The following is a 24817-nucleotide window of genomic DNA, read 5'->3' as shown; positions in this document are numbered from 1 at the left end:
GAGTGGGGTTTACATGGAGGGAGAGATTAAGGGAGGGTAAGAGGGCTGTGAACTCAGAGGAGAGCGAGCTTGATGAGCTGAGATGGAGGTTAAAACCAGGAAGGCTGGGAAGCTGCTCAGTGCAGAGGCTGAGGGAGTAAAACAATGGAGCTACCGCAGTGGGGACATCTTAAAGGTGCTTGGGTGGATGGTGGAGAACGGAGATTTTAAACGAGAGGCGAGAGGGGCGGAACGATGTGAGATGCTCAGAGGAGGGGAAAGCGCCCGAGAAACGAGGGACGGACAGAAATGGACGGACGAGGTGTGATCTGGCGGCAAATGCCACGCCAGCACCACAATCACCACCACCATGTGGTTGGAAAGTACAGCCAGCAGGGGGTGGGAAGGGGGGGGCTGGGCTTATTGAGGGCAAAGGTGTTAGCATCCCTCAGCCAGGCTCCTGCCAAGACCACATAGAGGTGGCAATAATAAGCTCATGGACGCCAAGGTCCTTGTTCGCCAGTAAACGGTTTGCCAGGCACTTATTCCGCTTTGTTGTTAAATTAATAAAGTGGAATATTGATTCCCCCAGCTGGAGTGACAGTGTGATGCCACCCACCCCCTACACACCCCCCACACCCCAGACAACCCCCCCTCCCCACACCCCCCCCACACACACACACACACACACACACACAATGTCCCCCAGCAGAAGTTGAGGTGAAGATGGCAAAACGCCCAGTGCCCTTCCCCTCCAGATAAATTAAATGCCATTACAGGATTAAAGAGGCAGCACCCGCGACACAAACCATTCACCCTCCCAGTGCGGCAGCCAATGACAAACCCGGCAAGTTCCTCTCTGGGATCTGACCGTGCCATCCTGGGACAAGCAAGGGGACCTGTCCATCAAGGCGCCCCCCCCCCCCGCCCTCCCGCCTCACCTCATTGGGCTAAGAGGCACTTTTTTGGGGGGGGAGGAGGGCGCTGGCGTTGGCAGCTGCGCTGCGATTGGAGGGCGGGTTATGTAATTTTTTTGCATAAAGGAAAAACAAGCGCTTAAAACGGGAGGAGGGGGCTTTGCCGTTCCCGGTTCCAAATTGGGAGAGTGAGAGAGAGGGAGAGAGGGAGCTTTTCACAGTCCAGGGCAAGGACTCAAAACTGGTTTCATAAGCTGTTTTAATATGTGAGTATTTCAGTCTCTGCCTTCGTTATTCAACAACATGATAGCTTTTAAACATCTGTAAAGGTAGATTTTTGACATGATCAACTTCACTTCAATGCAAAAGGTCTGTGTGTGCCTTTGAATAATTAGTTTTTTATATCAATTTTAATTATATTAATTTCTAGACGCACATTAAATTGGACGCTAAGTACCAATGTATAGGATAATTTCATGCAGTTGCATTTAATGACATTCTAACTTAATGAATGGAAAGTGATTTTTAAAAAAAAAGGCCGGAGAAAATGTCTTAATTATTGCGGTTTAGGATGTGTAGTGGACTAGTTTATGATTTGTGAGGTTGAAGTCCTGTCGTTGACGGGGCTGATTGTTCATTCTTGCCCAGTTGAGATCTTCAGTCTGGCTCTGATATCGCCTCCCCTCAGTGGATGAGGAGTTTACCTGGAAGTTTGTGCAGGATGCAGGGATTTGAAGTGAACTTTGTCTAAATGTAAATGTCGGATCATTATCCAGCTTTGCAAACGGATATCACTGCAGAATAAGAGGCAGCTCTCCTGATGGCTTCCTGTAAAAAGGTGCCAAGTGCTGCTGTTCTCGAGTTTGGCTTCGGTGTCTGTCCTGTAAATCTTAACAAGTTCTTTTCCTCCCTCTCTCTCTTGCAGCTGCCGTTGATCCCCCTTCCTAATCCCCCACCCCCCACCACCCACCCCTTCAGTCAGCTTCATCCGAGTCGAGATGCTGGTCTCCATCCTGCCGTTTCTCGCCCTTGTACGCTTGGTGTACCCGCAGAGATCCGAGCCTATCTTTGCAGCCGTGACCGACACGGTCCTTCCTCCTGACTACGACAATAATCCGACTCAACTCAATTATGGAGTGGCAGTCACTGATGTGGATAACGACGGAGAGCTGGAGATAGTGGTGGCAGGGTAGGTGTGTCCCACACAATAGCTGATAACTCAGCACCGGGAATCTCTGTTTGTATGTATGTGAGAGATTAGATTATAAATGTATGTCCATATATAGATACAGTACATAGAAAAAGTGGGTGTACATATAGGATATCTATATCTTAACGTACATCTATATAAAAAAAGTATGAGTGCATTTATGTGATATATGAACTGTCTCTACATTATATATATATATAATATGTATCCCTGTGTATGTGTGAATCATTTGAGATATATACAGACAAACCATGCATCTCTACCTGATATATATATATAGATGGCCATATATATGTGTGTGTATGTGTATATATGTCTCTATATATGTAAGTGATGTGTGTATGTGTATGCGTGGCTATATATGAATATATGAGTGCAGTAGGGAGAGTTACACAAGGGACCTGGGCACTGATCTGCAGGCAAAAAAAATCCAGGAAAGGTACATAGTTTTAAAAATGAGGCAGTCAATGCAGCAACATCACACTGTATATGACCACTATATGCATTTTATATAAGTGAATGTGTGCCTAGTTCCCTTTCAAAGGGTCATTTTGGCTTTGTAAAGTATTTAAGAATCCCTCTTCCTTTTGTACATGATGTGATGTTGCTGCATTGACTTAAAATTGTGTCCCTATCTTAGACTTTTTGCCTGCAGACCAGTGACCAGTCCCTTGTGTTAACTCTCCCTGCAGCACCTCTGTGGCTCTGTATCCCCTCTATCCACCTGTCTAGATGAGGCCTGTCATTTTCTCATTATTTTTGACTTTGCAGCACCATCAGCATCTCTCTCTATCACTTTCCATCCCTCACTCCGTCCGTTTCCTCTGACTCTCCATATTTCTCAGCTGCCCAGATTACCGAGTGACAATTAGTCTCCATGTCCACTTCCGGAAAAGCCATTTTGGCGAGAAAACTGACTCCAAATGGACAACCTAGCCCTCGAACTCGCTACCCAATAAACAGAAATCTAAATTAGTGTTGCCCCAGACCGCTGGATAAGGTTCAGAGTGACATTGCTCAATTTTGTTACATTGCTTTTCTGTGGAAACAAAGTGAGCAGATTTCAAACCTGTCGGGACTGAACCCAGTGACCGAGCAGTGGGATTTGCCAGAATGTCAATGAGTTGGCAGAGACACTGGAATTTCCGGTTTCAGAAAATTCACCTCTAATGCTTCTTTCTGTCTTAAATCTGTTTATTTGCTCCATCACCCGTCTGGGATCGCCCTGTAATCCTATTAAGATAAGACTCAGTGTCCACGTTCGAAAACGCTTTGTTTTATTGTAAAATCATGGTTCATCCTCTGTGTGTTTCATAACTCAGAAATGCAGACATCTTAAGAAGATGTTCGGGTAGATTTTATTTCTGTGTGTGGGTGAGAGGGACCTGAGAAATTTGAAAGGATTTGATGCAGTTTCTGTGCATCTTGCTCATCTACTGGCTGGTCCATCTAGTCGGGTCAGTTTGATGTCGTATCCCCCCCCCTAGCACAGTAAGAGGCGACTTGATCGAAACCTTTAAGATCCTGAGCGTTCTTGACAGGGTGGATGTGGAGAGGATGTTTCCTCTTGTGGGAGAATCTAGAACTAGGAGTCACTGTTTAAAAATAAGAGGTTGCTTGTTTAAGACAGAGATGAGGAGAAATTTTTTCTCTCATGGGGTCGTGAGTGTTTGGAACTCTCTTCCTCAAAAGGCGGTGGAAGCAAAGTCTTTGAGTATTTTTAAGGCAGAGGTGGATAGATTCTTGATTAACAAGGGAGTGACAGGTTATCGGGGGTAGGTCAAGGTTACATTCAGATCAGCCATGATCTTATTGAATGGCAGAGCAGGCTCGAGGGGCTGAGTGGCCTACTCCTGCTCCTAACTCGTATGTTCATACGTAGCAAGAGTTAATCTGAAACATGCCCTTTTCATTATCAAAATATGTCAAATGACAGTGTGTTTATTTCAAAATCATATTTACTGTCTTGTAAAGGGGCTGTAGTTGCTCATGTTTTTGCAATCTCAGAAAGAATCCTTACACCGATTCTTAAAATGTTTCCTATTAAAAATACATACGATTCCGGACAGGAGATATACTGTGATTCTTTTCGACTAAGGGATGCAGTCAGTCCACGTTCCTGTGTCCATTGCCTGCAGGAAAGTGGGTTTGTGTGGCCTGTGGGGTGAGGAGACATTACGATTCTGGTCATTAGATTGATTCCTGGGATGGTGGGGTTGTCCTCTGAGGAGATATCGAGTAGTTGGATCTAAATGTTCTGGGGTTTAGAAGGATGAGAGATGATTTCATCGAAACATGTGACGTTCTTAGAGGGATTGACAGGGTGGATGTTGAGAAGTTGTTTCCCCTGGCTGGAGAGTCCAGATCTAAGGAGCAGAGTCTCAGGGTAAAAGGCCAGCCATTTCAGATTGAGATCAGAACAAATTTCTTCGCTCAGAGGGTCATGAATCTTAGGATTTCTTTACCTCAGAGAGCTGTGGATACTCAGTTGTTGAATATATTCATGAATAAGATCAAAGGATTTTTGGATAATATGGGAATTGAGGGATATGGTGAGAGACAGAACAAAGGAATTGAGAAGATTAGCCATAATCATTTATGGGATGTGGGTGTCGCTGGCTGGGCCAGCATTTACTGCCCATCCCTAATTGCGCTTGAGAAGGTGGTGGTGAGCTGCCTTCTTGAACCGCTGCAGTCCATGTGGTGTAGGTACACCCACAGAGCTGTTAGGGAGGGAGTTCCAGGATTTTGACCCAGTGACAGTGAAGGAACGGCGAGATATTTCCAAGTCAGGATGGTGAGTGACTTGGGGGGAACTTCCAGGTGGTGGTGTTTCCATCTATCAGCTGCCCTTGTCCTTCAAGATGGTAGTGGTCGTGGGTTTGGAAGGTACTGTCTAAAGAAGCTTGGTGAGTTCCTCCAGTGCATTTGTAGATGGTACACACTGCTGCCACTGTGCGTCAGTGGTGGAGAGAGTAACCGTGTGTTGATGGGGTGCCAATAAAGTGGGCTGCTTTGTCCTGGATGGTGCCATGAGTATTGCTGGAGTTTCATTCGTCCAAGTGGAGAATATTACATTGCACTCCTGACTTGTGCCTTGCAGATGGTGGACAGGCTTTGGGGAGTCAGGAGGTGAGTTACTTACTGCAAGATTCCTAGCCTCTGACCTGCTCTTGTGGCCACAGTATTTATATGGCTAGTCCAGTTCAGTTTCTGGTCAATGGTAACTCCCAGGATGTTGATAGTGGGGGATTCAGCAATGATAATGCCATTGAATGTCAAAGGGAGATGGCTAGATTCTCTCTTGTTGGAGATGGTCATTGCCTGGCACTTGTGTGGCGCAAATGTTGCTTGCCACTTGTCAGCCCAAACCTGGATATTGTCCAGGTCTTGCTGCATTTGGACATGTGTATGGCCTACTCCAGCTCCTAATTCTCATGTTCTTATCTTCAGTGGTTTGGAGTGTTGGCCAGGCCCCATTTGGAGGTACCTGAGTTCAGATTTGGGCATCACACCTCAAGAAGGTGACATTGGCCCTGGAGAAGGTGCAGTGGAGATTCACCAGCATTATACTGGGCTTAGAGGATTAAATTATGAAGACAAGTTCCATAAGGTTGGCTGATTATAGAAGATTGAGGGGTAGTTGAGTTGTTTAAAATGTTAAAAATATTTGATGGGGCAGATAAAGGAAAATTGGTTCCCCTAGTGGGGAAATCACAGACAAGTACAACAGTAAAATTCAAGCCAGTCAATTTTTAAAGAAAATCAGGAAGCATTTCATTCACACAGAGGGTATTGGAAATCTGGAATCGGTGTGCTAGACAGCTGTGGAGCCCTGGGTGAATTGGAGCTGTCAGGATTTTTGTTTGACAAATGGAATATCAGCTCTTTCCTGGACTCGAACTCAAGTTCTGTCGAAGGGTCATGAGGACTCGAAACGTCAACTCTTTTCTTCTCCGCCGATGCTGCCAGACCTGCTGAGTTTTTCCAGGTAACATTGCTGTGGGTCATGTGTAGACCAGACCAGGTAAGATGGCAGGTTTCTTTCCCTAAAGGGGCATTAGTGAACCAGCTGGGTTTTAAACCAATTCTTCCTTGGCCATCATCAGAATTTTAATTCTGAGTCCTGGTGGGATTCAAACCTGGGTCCCCAGGGCATTGCCCTGGCTTTGCTAGCCCAATGAGAATATCACCGTACCACTGCTAACACCTCCATAAAATGTGGTAATGTTGGAACCTATAGGATGGTGGGGATTTGATGGAGAGTACTTGAGAAACTTGGACTCAATATTTCTGGGTCTGGGAGAATAGAGGAGGTGGGGGAAGGAATTCGAGTTGTGTCCTGGTTTCCCCCTTTTTGTTAACATTGTGGAAGCGTTACTACTTGCAGCTAGGACCCTCAGCCCTGTGGTTCCTCTTTCACCGTGGCATTCAAAGACACATCAATACTACTGCACCAGTACAGCACTGTGGGCCTAATGTCGGGTTACCAATGGCAACGCAACGATTGGTTTCTTCAGGGAAAAGTGTCTTTGGTCACAATCCAGTGTCTGAGATTGGATAGTAAGGACATTTCTGCCCCCTGCCTGCACAGCAGGTGCTTATAAGGTACCAGGGGAGGTGCTGGTGTAACAGTATTGTCACTGGACTAGTAGTCTAAAGATCCAGGCTAATGCTGTGGGGGACCTGGGTTTGAATCCTGTCGCGGCAGATGGTGAAATTTGAATTCAATAAAAATCAGCAGTTATAAGTCTGATGATGACTATGAAACCTTTGCCAATTGTTGTAAAAGCCCATCTGGTTCACTAATGTCCTTTAGGGAAGCCATCCTTACCTGGTCTAGCCTACATGTGACTCCAGACCTACAGTGACTCTTAAATGCTCTCTGAATAAGGGTGGGCAATACATGCTGGCCCAGTGCATGAATAAAAAAAATGGCTCCTTGTTTTTCTATTGCTAGCCATCCTCTTTCCTGGGGTTCTCAGTGGGGTCAACGTCAGGTCACACTGGAGGCGGAGTGGGACCGGGAAATTTGACCACCGTGGGGTATTACGGTGAGCTTTGAGGCTGTGGAGTTCCATTTCAGGGCGAGCGTCTGAAAGTATATCAAGGTTCGAGATCAGATTAGACGAAGGAAAATGGGAGTGGAATGGAAAAGACAGGTAAAGGTGATTAAAACTATTTGCTCGTACAGAGAGTAAATACCAACAGAATGGAGCTCTTTTCTCTAGAAAGCAGAAGATTGAGAGGTGACTTCAGAGAGGTCTTTGATGTAATGAAAGGGTTTAGTAGGTTAGACAGAGAGAAGATGTTTCCACTGTGGGGGAACCAAAACTAGGGGTTGTCAATATAACAAAAATCAAAATCGAGCAGATGTAACAAAAGAGAAATAAAAAATGTTGGGAACTCTCAGCAGGTCAGACAGCAACTTCGGTGAATATAAGGTGGTCACTGATAAATCCAATAGAGAATTCAGGAGAAACTTATTTAACCTCTTTTTTCATTTGTTCATGGGATGTGGGCGTCGTTGGCTAGGCCAGCATTTATTGCCCATCCCTAATTGCTCCCACAGGGAGTATTTGAGGTGAATGGCTTGAGGAGAAGCTGGATAAACGCATGGGGAGAACAGAAGAGAAGGGTATGGTGATAGGGTGAGATGAAGAAGGGTTGGAGGAGGTTTGTGTGGAGCATGATGGTCAGCATGGACTTGCTGGGCTGAATGACCCGTTTCTGAGCTGTAAACATTTTAAGATCCTGTGATGCACCTTGTCTAGTCTCTGAACTGGGGATCTGCATTTCTAAAAAAGAATTGGATTTATAGAATTTTTCTGATGGCAGAGTCTTGTTTCCCACCATCCAAAGAGTTCCCCACCCACTCCGAGTGCCCCGCAGCCATTTCAGGCTCGAGCCAGCGTTAAATGGCTGGGGGCAGGACTTCCGCCCCTCACTCGGGAGGAAGCCCAGCCTTAGAGAGCTGACGGCCAATCAAATTGGGCGGCAGCTCTCCAGTCCCTGCAGCGGCAGGGATAGTGAACAAATGCAGGAGAATGCCTGAGGCTAAGTGGCTAAATCCGGGCCCAGGTAAATTTAAAGGACCCCAGGGCGGGGCGGGTAGGGAAGGCCTGGGGAACGCCCAACGGGGCTGTGGAGGGGGTGATTGGGGTCTCGGGGGTGGGGTGGGGAGAAGGGGTGGGGGGGGTGGGGGGGGTGAGGGGTGCAGTGCCTGAAGGCCACTGGACCTTAATGTGCAGAAGTGGGGGGCAGTGGGGGACATCTGAATTCAGAAGGGTGCTTCTGGTGGAGGCACCCCTGCCCTTCCCCCGCCCAGGATCTAACTGCGCTGATTTCTGGGCTTCCCCCACCCAACTTCAAACCTTCCACCAGCCTAAAAATTGAGGCTGGGCGGGAATGGCCCAATTATTGGCCACTTAAGGGCCTCAACTGGGGCAAGGATGGGTTTCATGTCTGAGGCCTTGCCTGACCCAGCGTAAAATTGCAGCACGATCGGGGTGGGTGGGAACCCGGCGGGGGGGGATGGTGGGGGGAGGGAGGGGGTGGGGAATGTGGGGGTGGCGGGATCCACCACCCCACTCCACCCCACCCCCCCCCCCATCTAAATACCCACCGGTGTGGGAGTGTAAAGTTCTGGCCCACGTTTGCCAAACGTTTCAGTGATTCGCCAAACATGTGACCATTTGGTACGCAGTGTAAAGTGTCGGGGCAAGGTGCTTTCGTACGAACCCCGGAGAGAATTGGCTGAAGCTAAGTGGCGGTGGGAGGAGTGGGGCGGTGGCGAAGAGGGACGTCGGATAGCGTGAAGCTGACCCCCACCCCCCCCCCACACACACACACAGGTTTCAGTCTCGCTCCTGGTTTATTCGTGTGTCTGGAGGTGGTGGCCTGAGTCAACCTGTGCTTTGTCTGCACTTTGCTGCTGGAACTGAAGCCATGTCTGTGTGGGACGTGGTGACAGGTAGAGCGGGGATGGGGGGGTGGGGGGAGGGGGGTGCGGCGAAGGAAGGAAGGGGGGTTTGGAGGCTGAGTGGGGGCAGCGCTGTAACACAAAATGGAGGAATTGGTAGGTGTCAGTTGATGCGGGGGGGGGGGGGGTGGGGGGGGGGGTGGTTGCGGGGTGGTGGGGAGTGGCTGGCGGGGTCAGGGGGTTTGTTCCTTCTTGTGGTCAGGGTGGTAGTGGAATTTGAGCAGATAGCTTTTCTGGGAATTGTACTGCTTAAGGGCATCTGACTGAGGTGATGAAGCAGGATGTCACAACAAGGATGTTTACAGCACAGAAGAGAAAGAGCTTGCGTTTCTGTAGTGTCTTTCACAATCTGTGGGCATCTCAAAAGCGATTTACAGCTAATTAATTATGTTTTGAAGTGCTGCAATGTACGAAATACAGCAGGCAAATCCCACACAGCCAGCTTCCAAAAGCAGCAGTGCGATATTGGTCAGTGTGTCTGTTTTTAGTAATGCTGATTGATTCAGCAGATCACAGGGCTGAACTCTGCTGCTCTTTGTCAAAATAGTGCAATGGGATCTTTTATATCCACCTTTCATTAAAAGACAACACCTCTGGCAGTGTGGCACTCCCTCAAGTCTCTGGAGCAGCATTCAAACCCACAACCTTCAAACACAGGCAGGATTGCTGCCACTGAGCTAAGGCTGACAAGGGCAAAGAAGGGAGGGGAGAAAAAGCCCAGATTGCTTTGATTGAGTTAGTGTTCCAGTATAAAACGTCAAGTGAAAAATCAGCCGACTAAGTGCAGCAGAAGCAGCTGATTCATCAGCTCAAGGTCTACAGTGTGTGTAAAAAAAAAAAATACTTGAAATCTCGTAACCATTGGAGCTCAATGCCAGCTTCTTGTTCTATCACTCCAAAGTGCTTTGATTATCAAGGCTTTGAGTAGTGAATGAGCAGCTGTAATCCTTATGTAGAAGGTCACAAAGGACCATCGGTCTGAACAGAGCTGGCTGATTCACCCTTTTCAAAAGTGATAATAATTGTTTTTAAGAGAGCAATGTATGTGTAGGAGATTGTGGAAATTTAAGTCACATTGTTATGTTTGTGTGTGAGAGGCAGCATTTAATTCATAAGGAATTGCGTTGGATGGCGTGATGGATGACTCTGAGGTAGACACTCAATGGCAACAATTTGCGTTCGTTTTTAAATTTATTCTCCAAAGGATGTGGGCATTTTGCTGGCAACACCAGGTGTTTGTTTCCCATCCCTAACTGCCCTTGAGCTGAGTGGCTAAAGGATTTCAGAGGGGAGTTAAATTTCAACCTTGTTACTGTGGGTCTGGAGTTACATGTAGGCCAGGCTGGGTAAGGGCAGCAAATTTCCTTATCTAGAGGGCATTAGTGAACCAGATGGGTTTTCAGTGACAGTTTCATGGTCACCATTACTACGACTAGCTTTCAATTCTTTTTTGATTGAATTTAAATGCCACCAACAGCTATGGTGGGATTTGAACCCATGCCCTCAAAGCGTTTGGCCTGAGCCTCTGGATTGCTAGTCCCATGACGTTACCACTACATCACCATCTCCCCCTGGGTGATGCTTTAATCTAGGAAAATGTCCCAAGGCCTTTTGCAGGAGTGTTATCAAACAATATTTGACACCGAGCCACTTATGGAGATACTAGGGCAGGTGACTGAAACCTTGATCGCAGAGTTAGGAATGTTCTAAAGGAAGAGAGAAGGGTAAAGAGATGAAGAGGTTTATAGAGGGAATTCTAGAACCTAAGACCTGGGCAGCTGAAAGCACGGCTGCTAATAGCAGAATAATGGAAATCGGGGATTCACAAGAGCGCAGAATTGAAAGAGTGCAGAGATCTTGGAGTGATGTAACCCCAGTGCAGTAATGAGGGAGTGCTGCACTGTTGGAGAGCCAATACTGAGAGAGTGCTACATTGTTGGTGAGCAGTGATGGGGGAGTGCTGCACTGTCGGAGGGTCAGCACCGAGGGAGTGCTGCACTGTCGGAGGGTCAGCACCGAGGGAGTGCTGCACTGTCGGAGGGTCAGCACCGAGGGAGTGCTGCACTGTCGGAGGGTCAGCACCGAGGGAGTGCTGCACTGTCGGAGGGTCAGCACCGAGGGAGTGCTGCACTGTCGGAGGGTCAGCACCGAGGGAGTGCTGCACTGTCGGAGGGTCAGCACCGAGGGAGTGCTGCACTGTCGGAGGGTCAGCACCGAGGGAGTGCTGCACTGTCGGAGGGTCAGCACCGAGGGAGTGCTGCACTGTCGGAGGGTCAGCACTGTGGAAGCTCTGCACTGTCGAAGAGGCAGTACTGTGGAAGCTCTACACTGGTGAGGGACAGTACTAAGGGAGTGCTACAGTGTTGGAGTGTCTGTACAGCGGGAGTACTGTACTGTCGATTGGTCACTTATGAGGAAACGCTGAACTGTCTGAGGGGACAGTAGTGAGGGAGTCCTGCACTGTTGGAGGGTCAATATCAAGGGAGTGCTGCACTGTCAGAGTTGCAGGACTGAGGAAGTACTGTACTGCTGGAGGTTCAGTTCTGAGGGAGCTCTGCACTGTCAGACGGTCAGTACTAAGGGAGTGCTGCACTATCAGAACTGCAGTTCTGAGGGAGTGCTGCACTGTCAGAGTTGTAATACTAAGGATGTGCTGCACTGTTGGAGGGTCAGTTCTGAGGGAGTGCTGAGGGAGTGCTGTACTGTTGAAATTGCCGATTTTTTGAATGAAATATTCCCGTCTGCCATCTGGTGGTTGTGTTCAGTTAGATTTAGTGTAGTTTTGGAAAAGGACCAAGGTAGGCCTGGAGTAAAAGTTTTTTTTAATTCGGGAAGGTCAATTTTACTAAACTGAGGTGTGATTTAATCAAAGTGGACTGGAGACAGCGACTTGAAGGTAAATCAGTGTCAGAGTAGTGGGAGGCATTCAAGGGGGAGATAATGAGAGTTCAGAATAAATACATTCCCACAAAGAAAATGGGTGGAGTTTCCAAAGCTAGAGTCCTGGATGCCAAGAAGTGTACAGGCTATGATAAGGCAACGATAAATTAGATGCAGAGGGCTAAATACTACAAAAAGGGTACAGAAAGTGTCAGGGTGAAATTAAAAAGGAAATTAGGAATGCAAAGAGAGGACACGAAGAAATATTGGCAATTAAAATCAAGAATAATCCAAAAATGTTTTATCAATACATAAAAAGCAAGAGGATAACTAAGGAAACCTAATGGGCTACTGGGGACCCAAGCTAACACATGGAGGTTTGTTTTTATTCATTCATGGGATTTGGGTGTTGCTGTCTAGGCCAGCATTTATTGCCCACCCTTGTTCAGAGGGCTTTTAAGAGTCAACCACATTGCTTTGGAGTCACATGTGGGCCAGACCAGGTAAGGACAGCAGATTTCCTTCCCTAAAGGGCATTAGTGAGCCAGATGGGTTTTTATGACAATTGGCAATGGTTTCATGGTCATTATTAGACTTTTAATCCCAGATTTTTATTGAATTCAAATTTCACATCTGCTGTGGCAGGATTCGAACCTGGGTTGAAAAGGCGAGCATGTTTTTAATGAAAATTTTGTGTCTGTCTTATAGAAGAGGTGACAATGCAGACACTCTAGTTAAGGAGGGGGAGGAGTGTGAAATATTTGATGAGATCATGAGAGAGGAAATGTTAAGGTGTTTAACATTTTCAAAAGTGCTATGGATAAGTTGCCAGACTTGGATGACATGTAGGGAGAAGGAAGGGAGGCAACACCACAGGCTCTCGCCAGCATTTGCCATCTCCCTCTGGCTGCAGACAATGGTGCCCGAGGACTGGAGGGTTGTTAATGTTGTTAATGTTCCTTCCATCATAAGGTCAGAAATGGGGATGTTCACTGATGATTGCACAATGTTCAGCATCATTAGCAACTCCTCAGATACTGAGACAGTCCATGTCCAAATGCAGCAAGACCTGGACAATAGCTAGGCTTGGGCTGACAAATGGCAAGTAACGTTCGAGCCACACAAGTGCCAGGCATTAACCATCTCCAACAAGAGAGAATCTAACGATTGCCCCTTGAAATTCAATGACATTACCATCGCTGAATCCCCCCACTATTAACATCCTGGGGGTTACCATTGACCAGAAACTGAACTGGACCAGCCATATAAACACTGTGGCTACAAGAGCAGGCCAAAGGCTAGGAATGTTGTGACGAGTAACTCACCTCCTGACTCCCCAAAGCCTGTGCACCATCTACAAGGCACAAGTCAGGAGTGTGATGGAATACTCCCCACTTGCCTGGATGAGTGCAACTCCAACAACACTCAAGAAGCTTGACACCATCCAGGACAAAACAGCCCACTTGATTGGCACCACATCCACAAACATTCACTCCCTCTTCCACTGATGCGGAGTAGCAGCAGTGTGTACCATCTACAAGATGCACAGCAAGAATTTACCAGCACCAAGTAACATTCGAGCCACACAAGTGCCAGGCAATAACCATCTCCAACAAGAGAGAATCTAACGATTGCCCCTTGAAACTCAATGACATTACCATCGCTGAATTCCCCCCTTCCAAACCCACAACCACTACCACCTAGAAGGACAAGGGCCGCAAATAAATGGGAACACCACCACCTGGAAGTTCCCCTCCAAACCACTCACCATCCTGACTTGGAAATATATCACTGTTCCTTCACTGTCACTGGGTCAAAATCCTGGAACTCCCTCGCTAACAGCACTGTGGGTGTACCTACACCACATGGACTGCAGCGGTTCAAGAAGGCAGCTCACCACTACCTTCCCAATGGCAACTAGGGATGGGCAATAAATGGTAGCCCAGCCAGTGAAGCCCACATCTTGTAAATGAATAATTTTTAAAAATCGTTGTTAAAAAGAGAGAAAGGGGTAGGCTGAGTAACTGCAGGTGGTGGGAAAATTATTAAATTAAACATTTCTGGGAGGAAGTACAAATAGTTACTTAGAAAGGCAATGGATTGATCAAGGTCAGTCAGCGTGGATTTGGTAAGGGAAGTCTATGTCTGACTAACTTGATTGAATTTTTTGAGAAGGTAACAAGCAGAGTTGATGAGTAGATTTGATGCCGCCTGCATGGATTTTAACACGGCTTTTAACAAGGTCCCTCAAGGCAGACTGGTCAGAAAAGTAAATGCTCATGGGATAAAGTTGGATCCAAAATTGGTTTATTGGCAGGGAGCAAAGGGCAGTGATCGGCAGGTGTTTTTGTGACTGGATGGCTGTTTCAATTGGGATTCCACAGGCCTGAGTACTAGGTCCCACTTTTTCATGCCATATATCAATGGTTTAGACCTAAATGTAGGGAGCTTGATTAAGAGGTTTGCAGCTGATATGAAAATGGGCCGTGATGTAAGCTGTGGACTGCAGGAAGATATCAGTGGACTGGTCAGGCGGATGGAACAGCAGCCAATGGAGCACAATCCAGAGAAGTGCGAGGTAATGCACTGGAGAGGGCAAATATGGCAAGGGAATGCACAATAAGTGGCAGGTTACTGAGAAGTGCAGAGGGACAGAGGGACCTTGGAGTGCATGCCCACCAATCCTTGAAGCTGGTAGCAGGGCAGGTAAATAAGTTGGTCAAGACGACACAAGGGATGCTTTCATTTACTAGTCGTAGGGCAGGGAGATTATGTTGGAACCGTATACGACACCAGTGAGACAGCAACTAGAGCACTGTGCACGGTCCTGGCTACCACATTACCAGAAGGACCTGATCGCGCTAGAGAGGAAATTTATGAGGATGTTGCCAGTAATGGAGAGTTTTAGCTCTGAGGGGAAATCGAGATAGGATGGGGTGGTTTCCTCTGAAACAGAGGAGGCTGAGGGGTGGTTTAATTGAGCTGTATACAGTTATGTGGGGCCTAAATAGAGTGGATAGGACCTGTTTCTGTGAGCAGTCTTCAAGAAACATAGACTTTCTTTGAGAGAAAGATTAATGGGGAGTTGAGGAGAATTTTTTTCACCCAGTGGGTGGTGGGAGTTTGGGGCTCACTGCCTGAAAGGGCAATAGAGGCAGAAATCCTCATAACATTTAAAAAGTACTTGGATATGCGTTTGAAGTGTTGTAACCTACAGGTCATTGGACTAGGAGTGTAAGGTGGGATTTGGCTGGTTAGCACTGTTTTGGCCATCACAGACACGATGGACAAAATGGCCTCCTTCTGTGCTGTCAATTTGCTTGATTCTCTCAGGTAGACGCAAAAGATTCAGTGGCTTTATTGTGGCAAAGAGCAGGGGAGTTTTCTCCATTGTCCTGGCTTCAACCAACATCGCTAAGAAGCAGATTATCTTTCCTTTATAACACTGCTGTGTGTGAATTGTCTGCTGCATTTCCCTACGTTATAACGCTTCAAAAGTACTTTATTGGCTGTAAAGCACTTTGAGATTAATAGGCAAAAGAAGCGAATGAGATATGAGAAAAAGCTTTTTCATGCAGCGAGTGGTTAAGGCTTGGAATGCACTGCCTGAAAGGCATGTTCAATCGAGGCACTCAAAAGGGAATTAGACTGTTATCTGAAAAGGAAGAATGTGCAGGGTTACAAGAAGAAGGCAGGAGATTGGCACTAGGTGAAATGATCATTTGGAGAGCCAGTGCGGACACGATGGGCTGAATGGCCTCTCTCTCCGCTGTAACATTTCTGTGACTTTGGGATATCCTGGGGTTGTGAAAGGTGCTATAGTAATGCAAGCTGGTTCTTTCCTCCTTTCCTTCCTTCCATCCCTCTCCTTTCTTCACCTCAGTCTCTTGACTGAATGTTGAACTCATCACCTTAGATTTGCCATCTTACTGGAGTAGAGTTTCAGAGGTTCACTGCAGCATGAACGTTTCACAAAATGCCTGCTGACCCAAAGCAATTACCTTGCAAGATTGAAGTGGGAAAAAAAAAACATGCAGAGGGAAAGAACAATTCTTTAGCTGCTTCTGCATTCAAACGGCTTTGGACTCTTGGTGACTGATCAACTTGTACTTTTCCAGTATCATCGATAATTTTAAGGTGGGGGAGGAGCAGCGACAAGGGAGGATTGAGGGAAGCGCTAATAACTGAATATCAATCTGTTTGATAATGTTTCACTTTCTGGGATGCGCTGCCTGAAAGGGCAATTGAAGCAAATTCAATAACAACTTGTAGAAGGGAATTTGCTATGTGTTTCAAAAGGAGAAACTCGCAGGGTGATGGGGAGAAGAGCAGGGGAATGGGATTATTTGGATAGCTCTTTCAAAGAGCCAGTACAGGAATGATGGGCTGAATGTTCCTCTTCTGTATTCAATGATTCTATAATTCCATGAATTTTCTACCCTGGAGGATTGTGTATACTCAATCGTTGAGTGCATTCAAGTCAGAGGACGATAGACTTTCAGGTCTAAATTTTGAAATTGGAAATTTAGGGATATGGGGATAGTGTATGAAGGTGGAGTTGAGGTAGAAGGATCAGCCATGAGCTTATTTCTTTCTTTATTTGTCCTTGGGATGTAGGCATTGCTGGCTAGGCCAGCATTTATTGCCCATCACTAATTGCCCCTCGAGAAGGTGGTGGTGAGCTGCCTTCTTGAACCGCTGCAGTCCCTGTGGTGTAGGTACACCCACAGTGCTGTTAGGGAGGGAGTTCCAGGACTTTGACCCAGTGACAGTGAAGGAACGGCGAAATATTTCCAAGTCAGGATGGTGAGCGGCTTGGAGGGGAACTTCCCAGGTGGTGATGTCACCATGTGCCTGCTGCCCTTGTCCTTCTAGGTTGTAGCGGTGGTGGGTTTGGAAGATGCTGTCTAAGGAGCCTTGAATAATGGGACAAGTCCAAAGGGCTGACTGGCTGACTACAGCTCCAGCTCCTATTTCTTATGGAAATTGAATGGAAATACCGGAACAGTTAGTAGCTTGATTTGTTCACGCTGTCTGTTGTGCTCAGTATCGGAAGGGTTACAAATCACCTCACCACCAACTTTCCATAAATAGGTCATTAAAGGTCTTTCGGCCTGTTGTATATAGTCCACATCCATTAGTCCTGTTGCTGTCACAGCACACTGTTTCTGAGGTTAACTCTACAATAAAATCAAAAGCAATTAAACCAGGAGGTATGTGTGGTGTAGCTTCTGGCAGATTGTTTCATTTGTTAGGTAAATTAATGGAGGGTTTTTTTCTTTATACATGGTCTTAGTGAGAAACGTTTTGGATTATTTCGAATAGAAAGCTGTCATCACAATTCATACTCACCCATTGTATGTGAAAGACTTTGGCAAATCGTTCAAGGTGCTTTGTAAATACATGTTCTTTCACTATCTAGCATTCCTTCTTGCTCTGTCTCCCTCTTGCTCTGTCTTTGTGGTGCCACCTCTTTATGTTTTGTTTTCTTTCTCTGCCACTTTTTCCTTTCTTCCCCCCCTTTCTCTTTCAAGTGACGGCAATTTGGATTTATATAACACCTTTAAAATAATTTTTTTTAAAAAGCCAAGTTGCTTCGCAGGAGTTTACATTAGACAAAAAATCTTGACCCCCCCCGAGCCAAAGGAGGAGACTTTTGGATCAAAAGCTTGGTGAAAGTAGTGGGTTATAAATTGTGTCTTAGGCCAGGATTTTCCCCTTGGCGATTTGGCGGGGGGTGGGGGGGGGGGGGGGGGGGCGCACGCCAAGGGGAAAATGACGCGGGATGACATCAGGAGGAACCCCCGACATCAACCCAGTCCATTTAAATATTGGGGAAGGCGGGTGGACAGCGAAATCAGCTGTCCGTCCGCCGACCTGTCAATGGCCAATTAAGGCCATTGACAGGCTCGTTAAGATAGTTAAATGCCCTGCCTCTCCAACCTTAAGGCTGGCGGGCAGGACAGGAGCCCCAGGGGCCTGTAGATTATTAATGAAGCTTCATCCACTGGCGGGATGAAGTTTCATTACCGTTTGGTAAAAAATTTAATAAATTTTATGAGTTTGTCGTCAACATGTCCCATCTCGTGTGACATTGTCACATGAGGGGGGCATGTTAATAATATTTTTATTTTTCACGTTTTGTACTCTGTCACTAATCTCCCTGAGACGGCACTTAGTCTCAGGGAGGTATGCGCTCTTGCGTGTACATGCGTGAAAGAGCGCACTTTGACAGTTGGGGATTTGGGCATAGCGCTTCCCATCGGGCAATCCGCTGGGCAGACCTTAATTGGCCCGCCCACTCAAAATGGCGGCGGGCCCCGTTTCGGCGGCGGAGTTGGGCTGCCTGCCCGCCGACAGCTAAATTCTGCCCTTAAAGGAGGAGAGTGGTGGAGAGGGTCAGGGAGCGAGTACCAGGGCTTAGGGCCTAAGCAGCTGAAGGAACAGCCGCCAATGATGGTGTGAAGGAAGTGGGGGATGCGCAAGAGTTCCGGTCAATTACAGTAGTAAAATAAACACCAACAGCAACATCCACCCAAGTCACTGCATTTCACTGTCTCGCTTCGAAATAAATGAGGATAAACTGATGAATATTTTTTCATGGACAAATAGCCACGGAAAGAATAGGCAGGTTAATGATTCTGGTGTGGATCCTTCACCGGAACCCATTTTATTTGTTTGAACAGTACAATTTCATACAGTTAATTCAGCTTTGCAGATCTAATTAATCAAATTGTACGCAGGCTATGGCCGTCAGTGTACGGTATTTTTGATGCTCACTCTTAATGAGAAAGCGGCCTACAGAAGATAAATGAGTAAACTGCTGCCATCCAAGGGAGAAGCAAAATAATCTTAAAATATTTACAAAGTTCAAGGCTGCTTCATTATTAAGCGCCATGCTTAAAAAATGAAGACAAAAGTTTAAATAGCAACTTTGCCAATGTGTGGGTTCCCACGCAAGACGTTAATAGTCGATATTTTATTAATCAAGTAAATTGTGGAAGAACAAGCATAGAAAACAGGAAGATAATGTCCTGTTTAAAAGCTCCGAGAATCCAGTGGCAAATCGATTTCAAAATAGCAACAGTTTAGTCTCTCCCTCTCCCAATGCAATTCTTGCCTGTATGATCACTATTGTTAACATTTCTGACAAATGGTTGTTTTGCCCTTGATAAATGAGGTGAGAACGTTCAAGTGCAATCTACTTCTGATGATCCAACATCTCTTTATATACCTTGTGGTGGTGTAGTGGTGTTATCACTGGACTAGCAATCCAAGGATACCAGGTTAATGCTTTGGGGAGCCTGGGTTCAAATCCCACCATGACTTCAATTTAAATAAAAATCTGGAATAAAAAGTCTATTGGTGACCATGAAGCCATTGTCGATTGTTGTAAAAATCCATCTGCTATCCCTACATGTGACTCCAGCCTCACAGCAATATGGTTGGCTCTTAAATGCTCTCCAAACAAGGGGCAATAAATGCTGTCCTAGCCAGTGATGTCCACATCTAATGAGTAACGGAAAATTGAAATCATCCCATAAGTTTAATTGAGGTTTGTGCCAGCTCCAAAGAACCAATTTCGTTTCCAGTGCGTTCTGCGTGGTTTTTATCTTGCACCCCGGTCACAGATCCTCCTCCCCTGGGAGAGATAGGGTTACCAACCCTTCAGGATGGGTCTGGAGTCTCCAGGAATGAGGCGAAAACCTGGGAGAAAAACCACTTAAAAAGAGTGTTGTTTTAAAAATAAATCTTTGAACACTTTTATTACTAGTTAGAAAAATAAAGGATATGGGGAAAGTAGGCTTTTTTGACTGACCATCAAGGATCACCCAACTGGGTAATGAAGAATCTATTTCATACGAAATAGGAGCAGGAGTAGTCCATTCAGCCCCTCGAGTCTGCTCCACCATTCAATAAGATCTTGGCTGATCTGACTCTAACCTTAACTCTACTTTCCTGTCTGTGCCCCACAACCCTCGACTCACTTGTCAATCAAAAATCTGTCTAACTCCGCCTTGAATATATTCAATGACTCCATTGCTCTCTGCGAAAGAGCATTCCAAAGACTAATGACCCTCAGAGAGATGAAATTCCTCCTCATCTATGTCTTAAATGGGAGACCCTTTATTTTTAAACTGTGCCCCCGCAAGAGGAAATATCCTGTTAGCATCTACCCTGTCAAGCCCCTTCAGAATCTTATATGTTTCTTATATATCTTATGTGCCTCCAGTCGGCAGTGGGAAGGCAGATACGTTGAGTATTGGGTAGCCAATGGCTGGAGAGTGGGGGGGCGGGGCAGTTGGAAGCTAGAGGTCATGTGACGATGCCTCCAGGAATACATCCAGGCATAGTTGGCACCCTGAGGAACCGAGGCTGAGGGTGTGGTATCTTCATTCACCTCCTGTTCTCCATCTCACCCATTGTCTGATTTCCAATTTCTACTCAAATCGTTCACAAGCCCCTAAACCAATCCGATCTGTGCTGCCTTGGACCCAGGCAGGCTAATGTCAGCCGTGGTTCAGTGGGTAGCGCTTGTGCCTCCAAGTCAGAAGGTGGTGAGCTCAATCCTACTCCAGAGGCTTGAGCAATGGAATCAAGGCTGACACCACAGAGCCCTCTTTCAGGTGAAATGTCAAAGCTGTCTGTTCTCTCAGGCAGAATTGAAAGCTCACAAGGGCACTGTTTTGAAGAAGAGCAGGTGAATTTTCCCTGGTGTCTGCAGCCGATGTTTATCCCTCAACAAAATATCGTAAAAACAGATTATCTGATCATAAGTCATATTGTGGGAGCTTACAGTGCACGGATTGGCTGCTGAGTTTCCTGTATGAGCGTTGGCACTGCTACCCCAGGGAACTGTGGATGCTCCAGCCATTGAGCACGTTCAAGACTGAGATTGACAGATTTTTTTTTTTGAAGGTAAAGCAATCAAGGGATTATGGGGATGGGCCGGAAAGCGGATCTGTGTAGAAGATCAGCCATGATGATCCTGTTGAATGGCAGAGCAGGATCGAGGAGCTGTATCACCCTCATTGCTGCTCCTGTTTCATGTGCTTTTATTTTCTTGTGGTAGTGAAGGATCTTTTTAAGCTTGAGACAAGCTTTCTCTTTCGAGGATCAGCTGTTGGTCACTCAATCACACAGGAAGTTGAATTATTCATGTGACTTTGCCCTATTACTGGCCGAGCCGGTTCAGTCTGTTCTACCTGTTACTGACGATACTTTGAAGTTAATTACACTATTGAGTTGGGGAGGTATACCAACCAACTCTTTCATGGAGTAGTCTGTCAGCATACTAGTGATTTGTTTTCTTGGCCTGTCCCCCTTTTCTCTTGGTTACTGTGCTGCTGGAGGTGCCAACTTTCAGGCTGGAGGTTAAACCCGGTTTCTCTATCAGGTGGACACAAGAGATCCCATGATGCTATTTTGAAGAAGAGCAGGGGAGTACTCCACACATCTCTGGCCCGTATTAGTCCCTCAACCAGCATCACTCAAACGGATGATTAGGCCATTTATGGGATTTTGCTGTGCATGCACTGGCTGCCACATCACAACAGTGACATCACTTCAGAAGTACTTCATTGACTGCAAAGCACCTTGGGATGCCCTGCCGCTATGAACATCAGAACATAAAAACATAAGAAATAGGAGCAGGAGTAGGCCATTCGGCCCCTCAAGTCTACCCCGGCATTCAATAAGGTCATGGCTGATCTGCCCCAGGCCTCAACTCCTCTTTCGTGCCAGCTCCTCATAGCCTTCAATTCCCCCATATTTCAAAAAGTCTATCAACCTCCTCTTTAAACACTTTCAGTGATCTAGCCTCCACAATTCTCTGGGGTAGAGGATTCCAGACATTCACAATCCTCTGAGAGAAGAAATTCCTTCGCATCTCTGTTTTAAATGAGTGTCCCCCTATTCTGTAACTATGTCCCCTAGTTCGAGATTCCCCCACTAGTGGAAACATCTTCTCAACATCTACCCTGTCAAGCCCCCTCAGAATCTTTCAAGTTTCAATAAGATCACCCCTCATTCTTCTAACCTCCAATGAATAAAGGCCTAACCTGTTTAGCTGTTCTTGATAAGTCAACCCCTTCATCCCAGGAATCAATCTAGTGAATCTCTTTTGAACAGCCTCTAAAGCCAATATATTCTTTCTTAAATGCAGGGACCAAAACTGTACACAGTATTCTAGGTGCAGCCTCACCAACGCCCTATACAGTGTAACAAGACTTCCCTATTTTTAATCTCCAACCCCTAGCAATACAGGCCAAAATTCCATTTGCCTTCTTAATTGCTTACTGCAACTGCATGCTAACTTTTTTGTGTTTTATGCACAAGAACGCCCAGATCCCTCTGTGCTGTATTTTTTTTGGAGTTTTTCTCCATTTAAGTAATAGTCTGCCTTTTGCTTTTTCCTATCAAAGTGCATGACCTCACACTTTCCTACACTAAACTCTATCTGCCAAGTTTTTGTCCACTCACTCAACCTGTCTGTATCCCCTTGCAGGTTCCTTATGTTCTCATCACATGTCCTCCCACCTATTTTTGTATCATCCGCAAATTTGGATACATTACAATCTGCCCCCTCCTCCAAGTCATTAATATAGATAGTAAATAATTGAAGCCCTCGGACTGATCCTTGTGGCACTCCACTAATTATGTCTTTCCAACCTGAAAAAGACTCATTAATCCCGACTCTCCGCCTTCTGTGTGTTAACCAATCCTCAATCCATGCTAATACATTACCCCAATACTGTGAGCTCCTATCTTGTGCAATAACCTTTTATGTGGCATCTTATCTAATGCCTTCTGGAAATCCAAACACACTACATGTACCAGTTCCCCTTTATCAACTCTGCTTGTTATACCCTCAAAGAACTCTAGCAAATTTGTGAAACATGGTTTCCCTTTCACAAACATGTTGACTCTGTTTGATTGCGTTAAATGTCCTGCTATCTCTTCCTTAATAATGGACTGTAGCATTTTCCCAATGACAGATGTAAGGCTGACTGGCCTATAGTTTCCTGCTTTTTGTCTCCCTTTCTTCTTGAAGGGGCACCACATTAGCAGTTTTCCAATCTGCTGGGATCCTCCCCGAATCCAGTGAGCTCTGGAATATTTTGACCGATGCCTCCACTATCTCTGCAGCCACTTCCTTTAAAACCCTTGGAGGCGGGGCATCAGGTCCTGGCTTTAGTCCCATTAGTTTGTCAAATACTTTGTCCCTTGTGATAGAGACTGTTACAAGATCTTTCCTCCCATTACTCTTTGCTTTTCTCATACCTTTGGGATGTTTATCGTGTCCTCCACCATGAAGACAGATTCAAAATACTGGTTTACGTTATCTGCCATTTCCCTGTTCTCCGTTAACAATTCTCCAGTCGCATCCTCCAAGGGTCCCACTCACACTTTAGCTAATCTCTTTCCTTTTATATACCTGTAGAAGCTCTTGCTGTTTGTTTTTATATTTCTTGCCAATTTACTTTCATATTCAATTTTCTCCCTCTTTATTAGCTTTTTAGTCTCTGCTGCTGGTTCCTAAAAAATTCCCAATCCTCTGGCCTACCACCAGTTTTTGCTGCTTTGTATGCCTTAGGTTTTGACTGAATACTCTCCTTGACCGCCTTTGTTAACCACAGGTGGTTCATCCTTCTCATCGAGTCCTTCTTTTTGACCGGGATAAATTTTTGCTGAACGTTATGAAATATCTGCTTAAATGTCTGACACTGCTCATCCACTGACCTTCCCCTTAGTCTATTTTCCCAGCCACTTTAGACAACTCTTTCTTCATACCTCTGTAACTGCCCTTATTTAAGTTGAGGACACTGGTTTGAGACCCGAGTTGCTCGCCCTCAAACTGCATTTGAAATTCTACCATGTTGTGATTGCTACCCCCTAGAGGATCCTTAACTATGAGATCTCTTATTAATCCTACCTCATTACATATTACTAGATTAAAATAGCCTGTTCCTGGGTAGAATCAAATAGTCAAAGTCTAATATAAGCAATAGGGTTCAAAGTAACAAATTGGAGCAGGAGGGACAACTATGATGGAGACAGCATGATAGGAAATTGTCACAGAAAGTGAGCATTACACTTAGATGAGCTGTACACGATATACAGAACTTTTCATACCTTGCATGGATAGATCAATGATTTTGATTAAGTTGAACACAAGTTATGATAACACATGCTCAATGGTAAAATCATTCCACACGCCATCTTGGCTGCTTTAATCGCTAGGAGATGATCGAGCATTACTGTTAAGCCCTAGGCAGAGCAAACATACCTAATCGCTGCTCCAAAACATGTCTAAAGAATGTTGGGCCTTGGGCCTATATGTCACTCCAGTCCCCACACCAGGCGGTTGACTCTGAAATGGCCTAGCAAGCCGCCTCATTGTATCAAAACCAACCCAACACCACTTTCACGGGGCACCCAAGGCCAGGTAATAAATGTCGGCCTTGTCAGCGACACCCTCATTCCATGAACGAGTTTGTTTTAGAAAGATTACACCTGACAGATTCCTTCAGTAACTTGACCTATTTTCCCATTAAAACTGACATTGGCGCGTTATTCATTACATCCAAGTGAGAGTCAATTAAGAGGAGTGAGGAAACAAATTTAGAGATGTCTTTAACTGAATCAGTTTCCCCTATAATTCACTCAAATTAACTGAAGAAAAAGAGTGAACCCTCCTGCCTGTAAACCAGCGTACAGGTAGATACCAATGCATTCAAAAATCAGTCTTATGCCCACTTTGCTCTGAGTAAGGGTCTTCATGTAGTTGCACAGCTGTAACTGTAAGTGGGACCTGTGTAAATGGGAAATGTGCACCAGGGAACTGGC

The 24817-nt window shown here is 45.8% G+C and overlaps 1 protein-coding gene across 1 annotated transcript in view; it reads left to right on the top strand.

Annotated features, from left to right (window-relative positions):
• Positions 1-1090: 1090 nt before the first annotated feature.
• The window catches only part of crtac1b (cartilage acidic protein 1b), a 288806-nt gene continuing 265079 nt past the window's right edge, over positions 1091-24817 (top strand). The window contains exons 1-2 of the mRNA XM_041209760.1: positions 1091-1162; positions 1822-2085. Coding sequence (XP_041065694.1) covers positions 1895-2085 — 191 coding nt within the window. The 5' untranslated portion in view covers positions 1091-1162; positions 1822-1894. The remainder of the gene's footprint in view (positions 1163-1821; positions 2086-24817) is intronic.

This window comes from Carcharodon carcharias, chromosome 17 (assembly GCF_017639515.1).
Source record: "Carcharodon carcharias isolate sCarCar2 chromosome 17, sCarCar2.pri, whole genome shotgun sequence".
Lineage (NCBI taxonomy): Eukaryota > Metazoa > Chordata > Chondrichthyes > Lamniformes > Lamnidae > Carcharodon > Carcharodon carcharias.
This window is presented reverse-complemented; position numbering and strand designations above follow the sequence as displayed.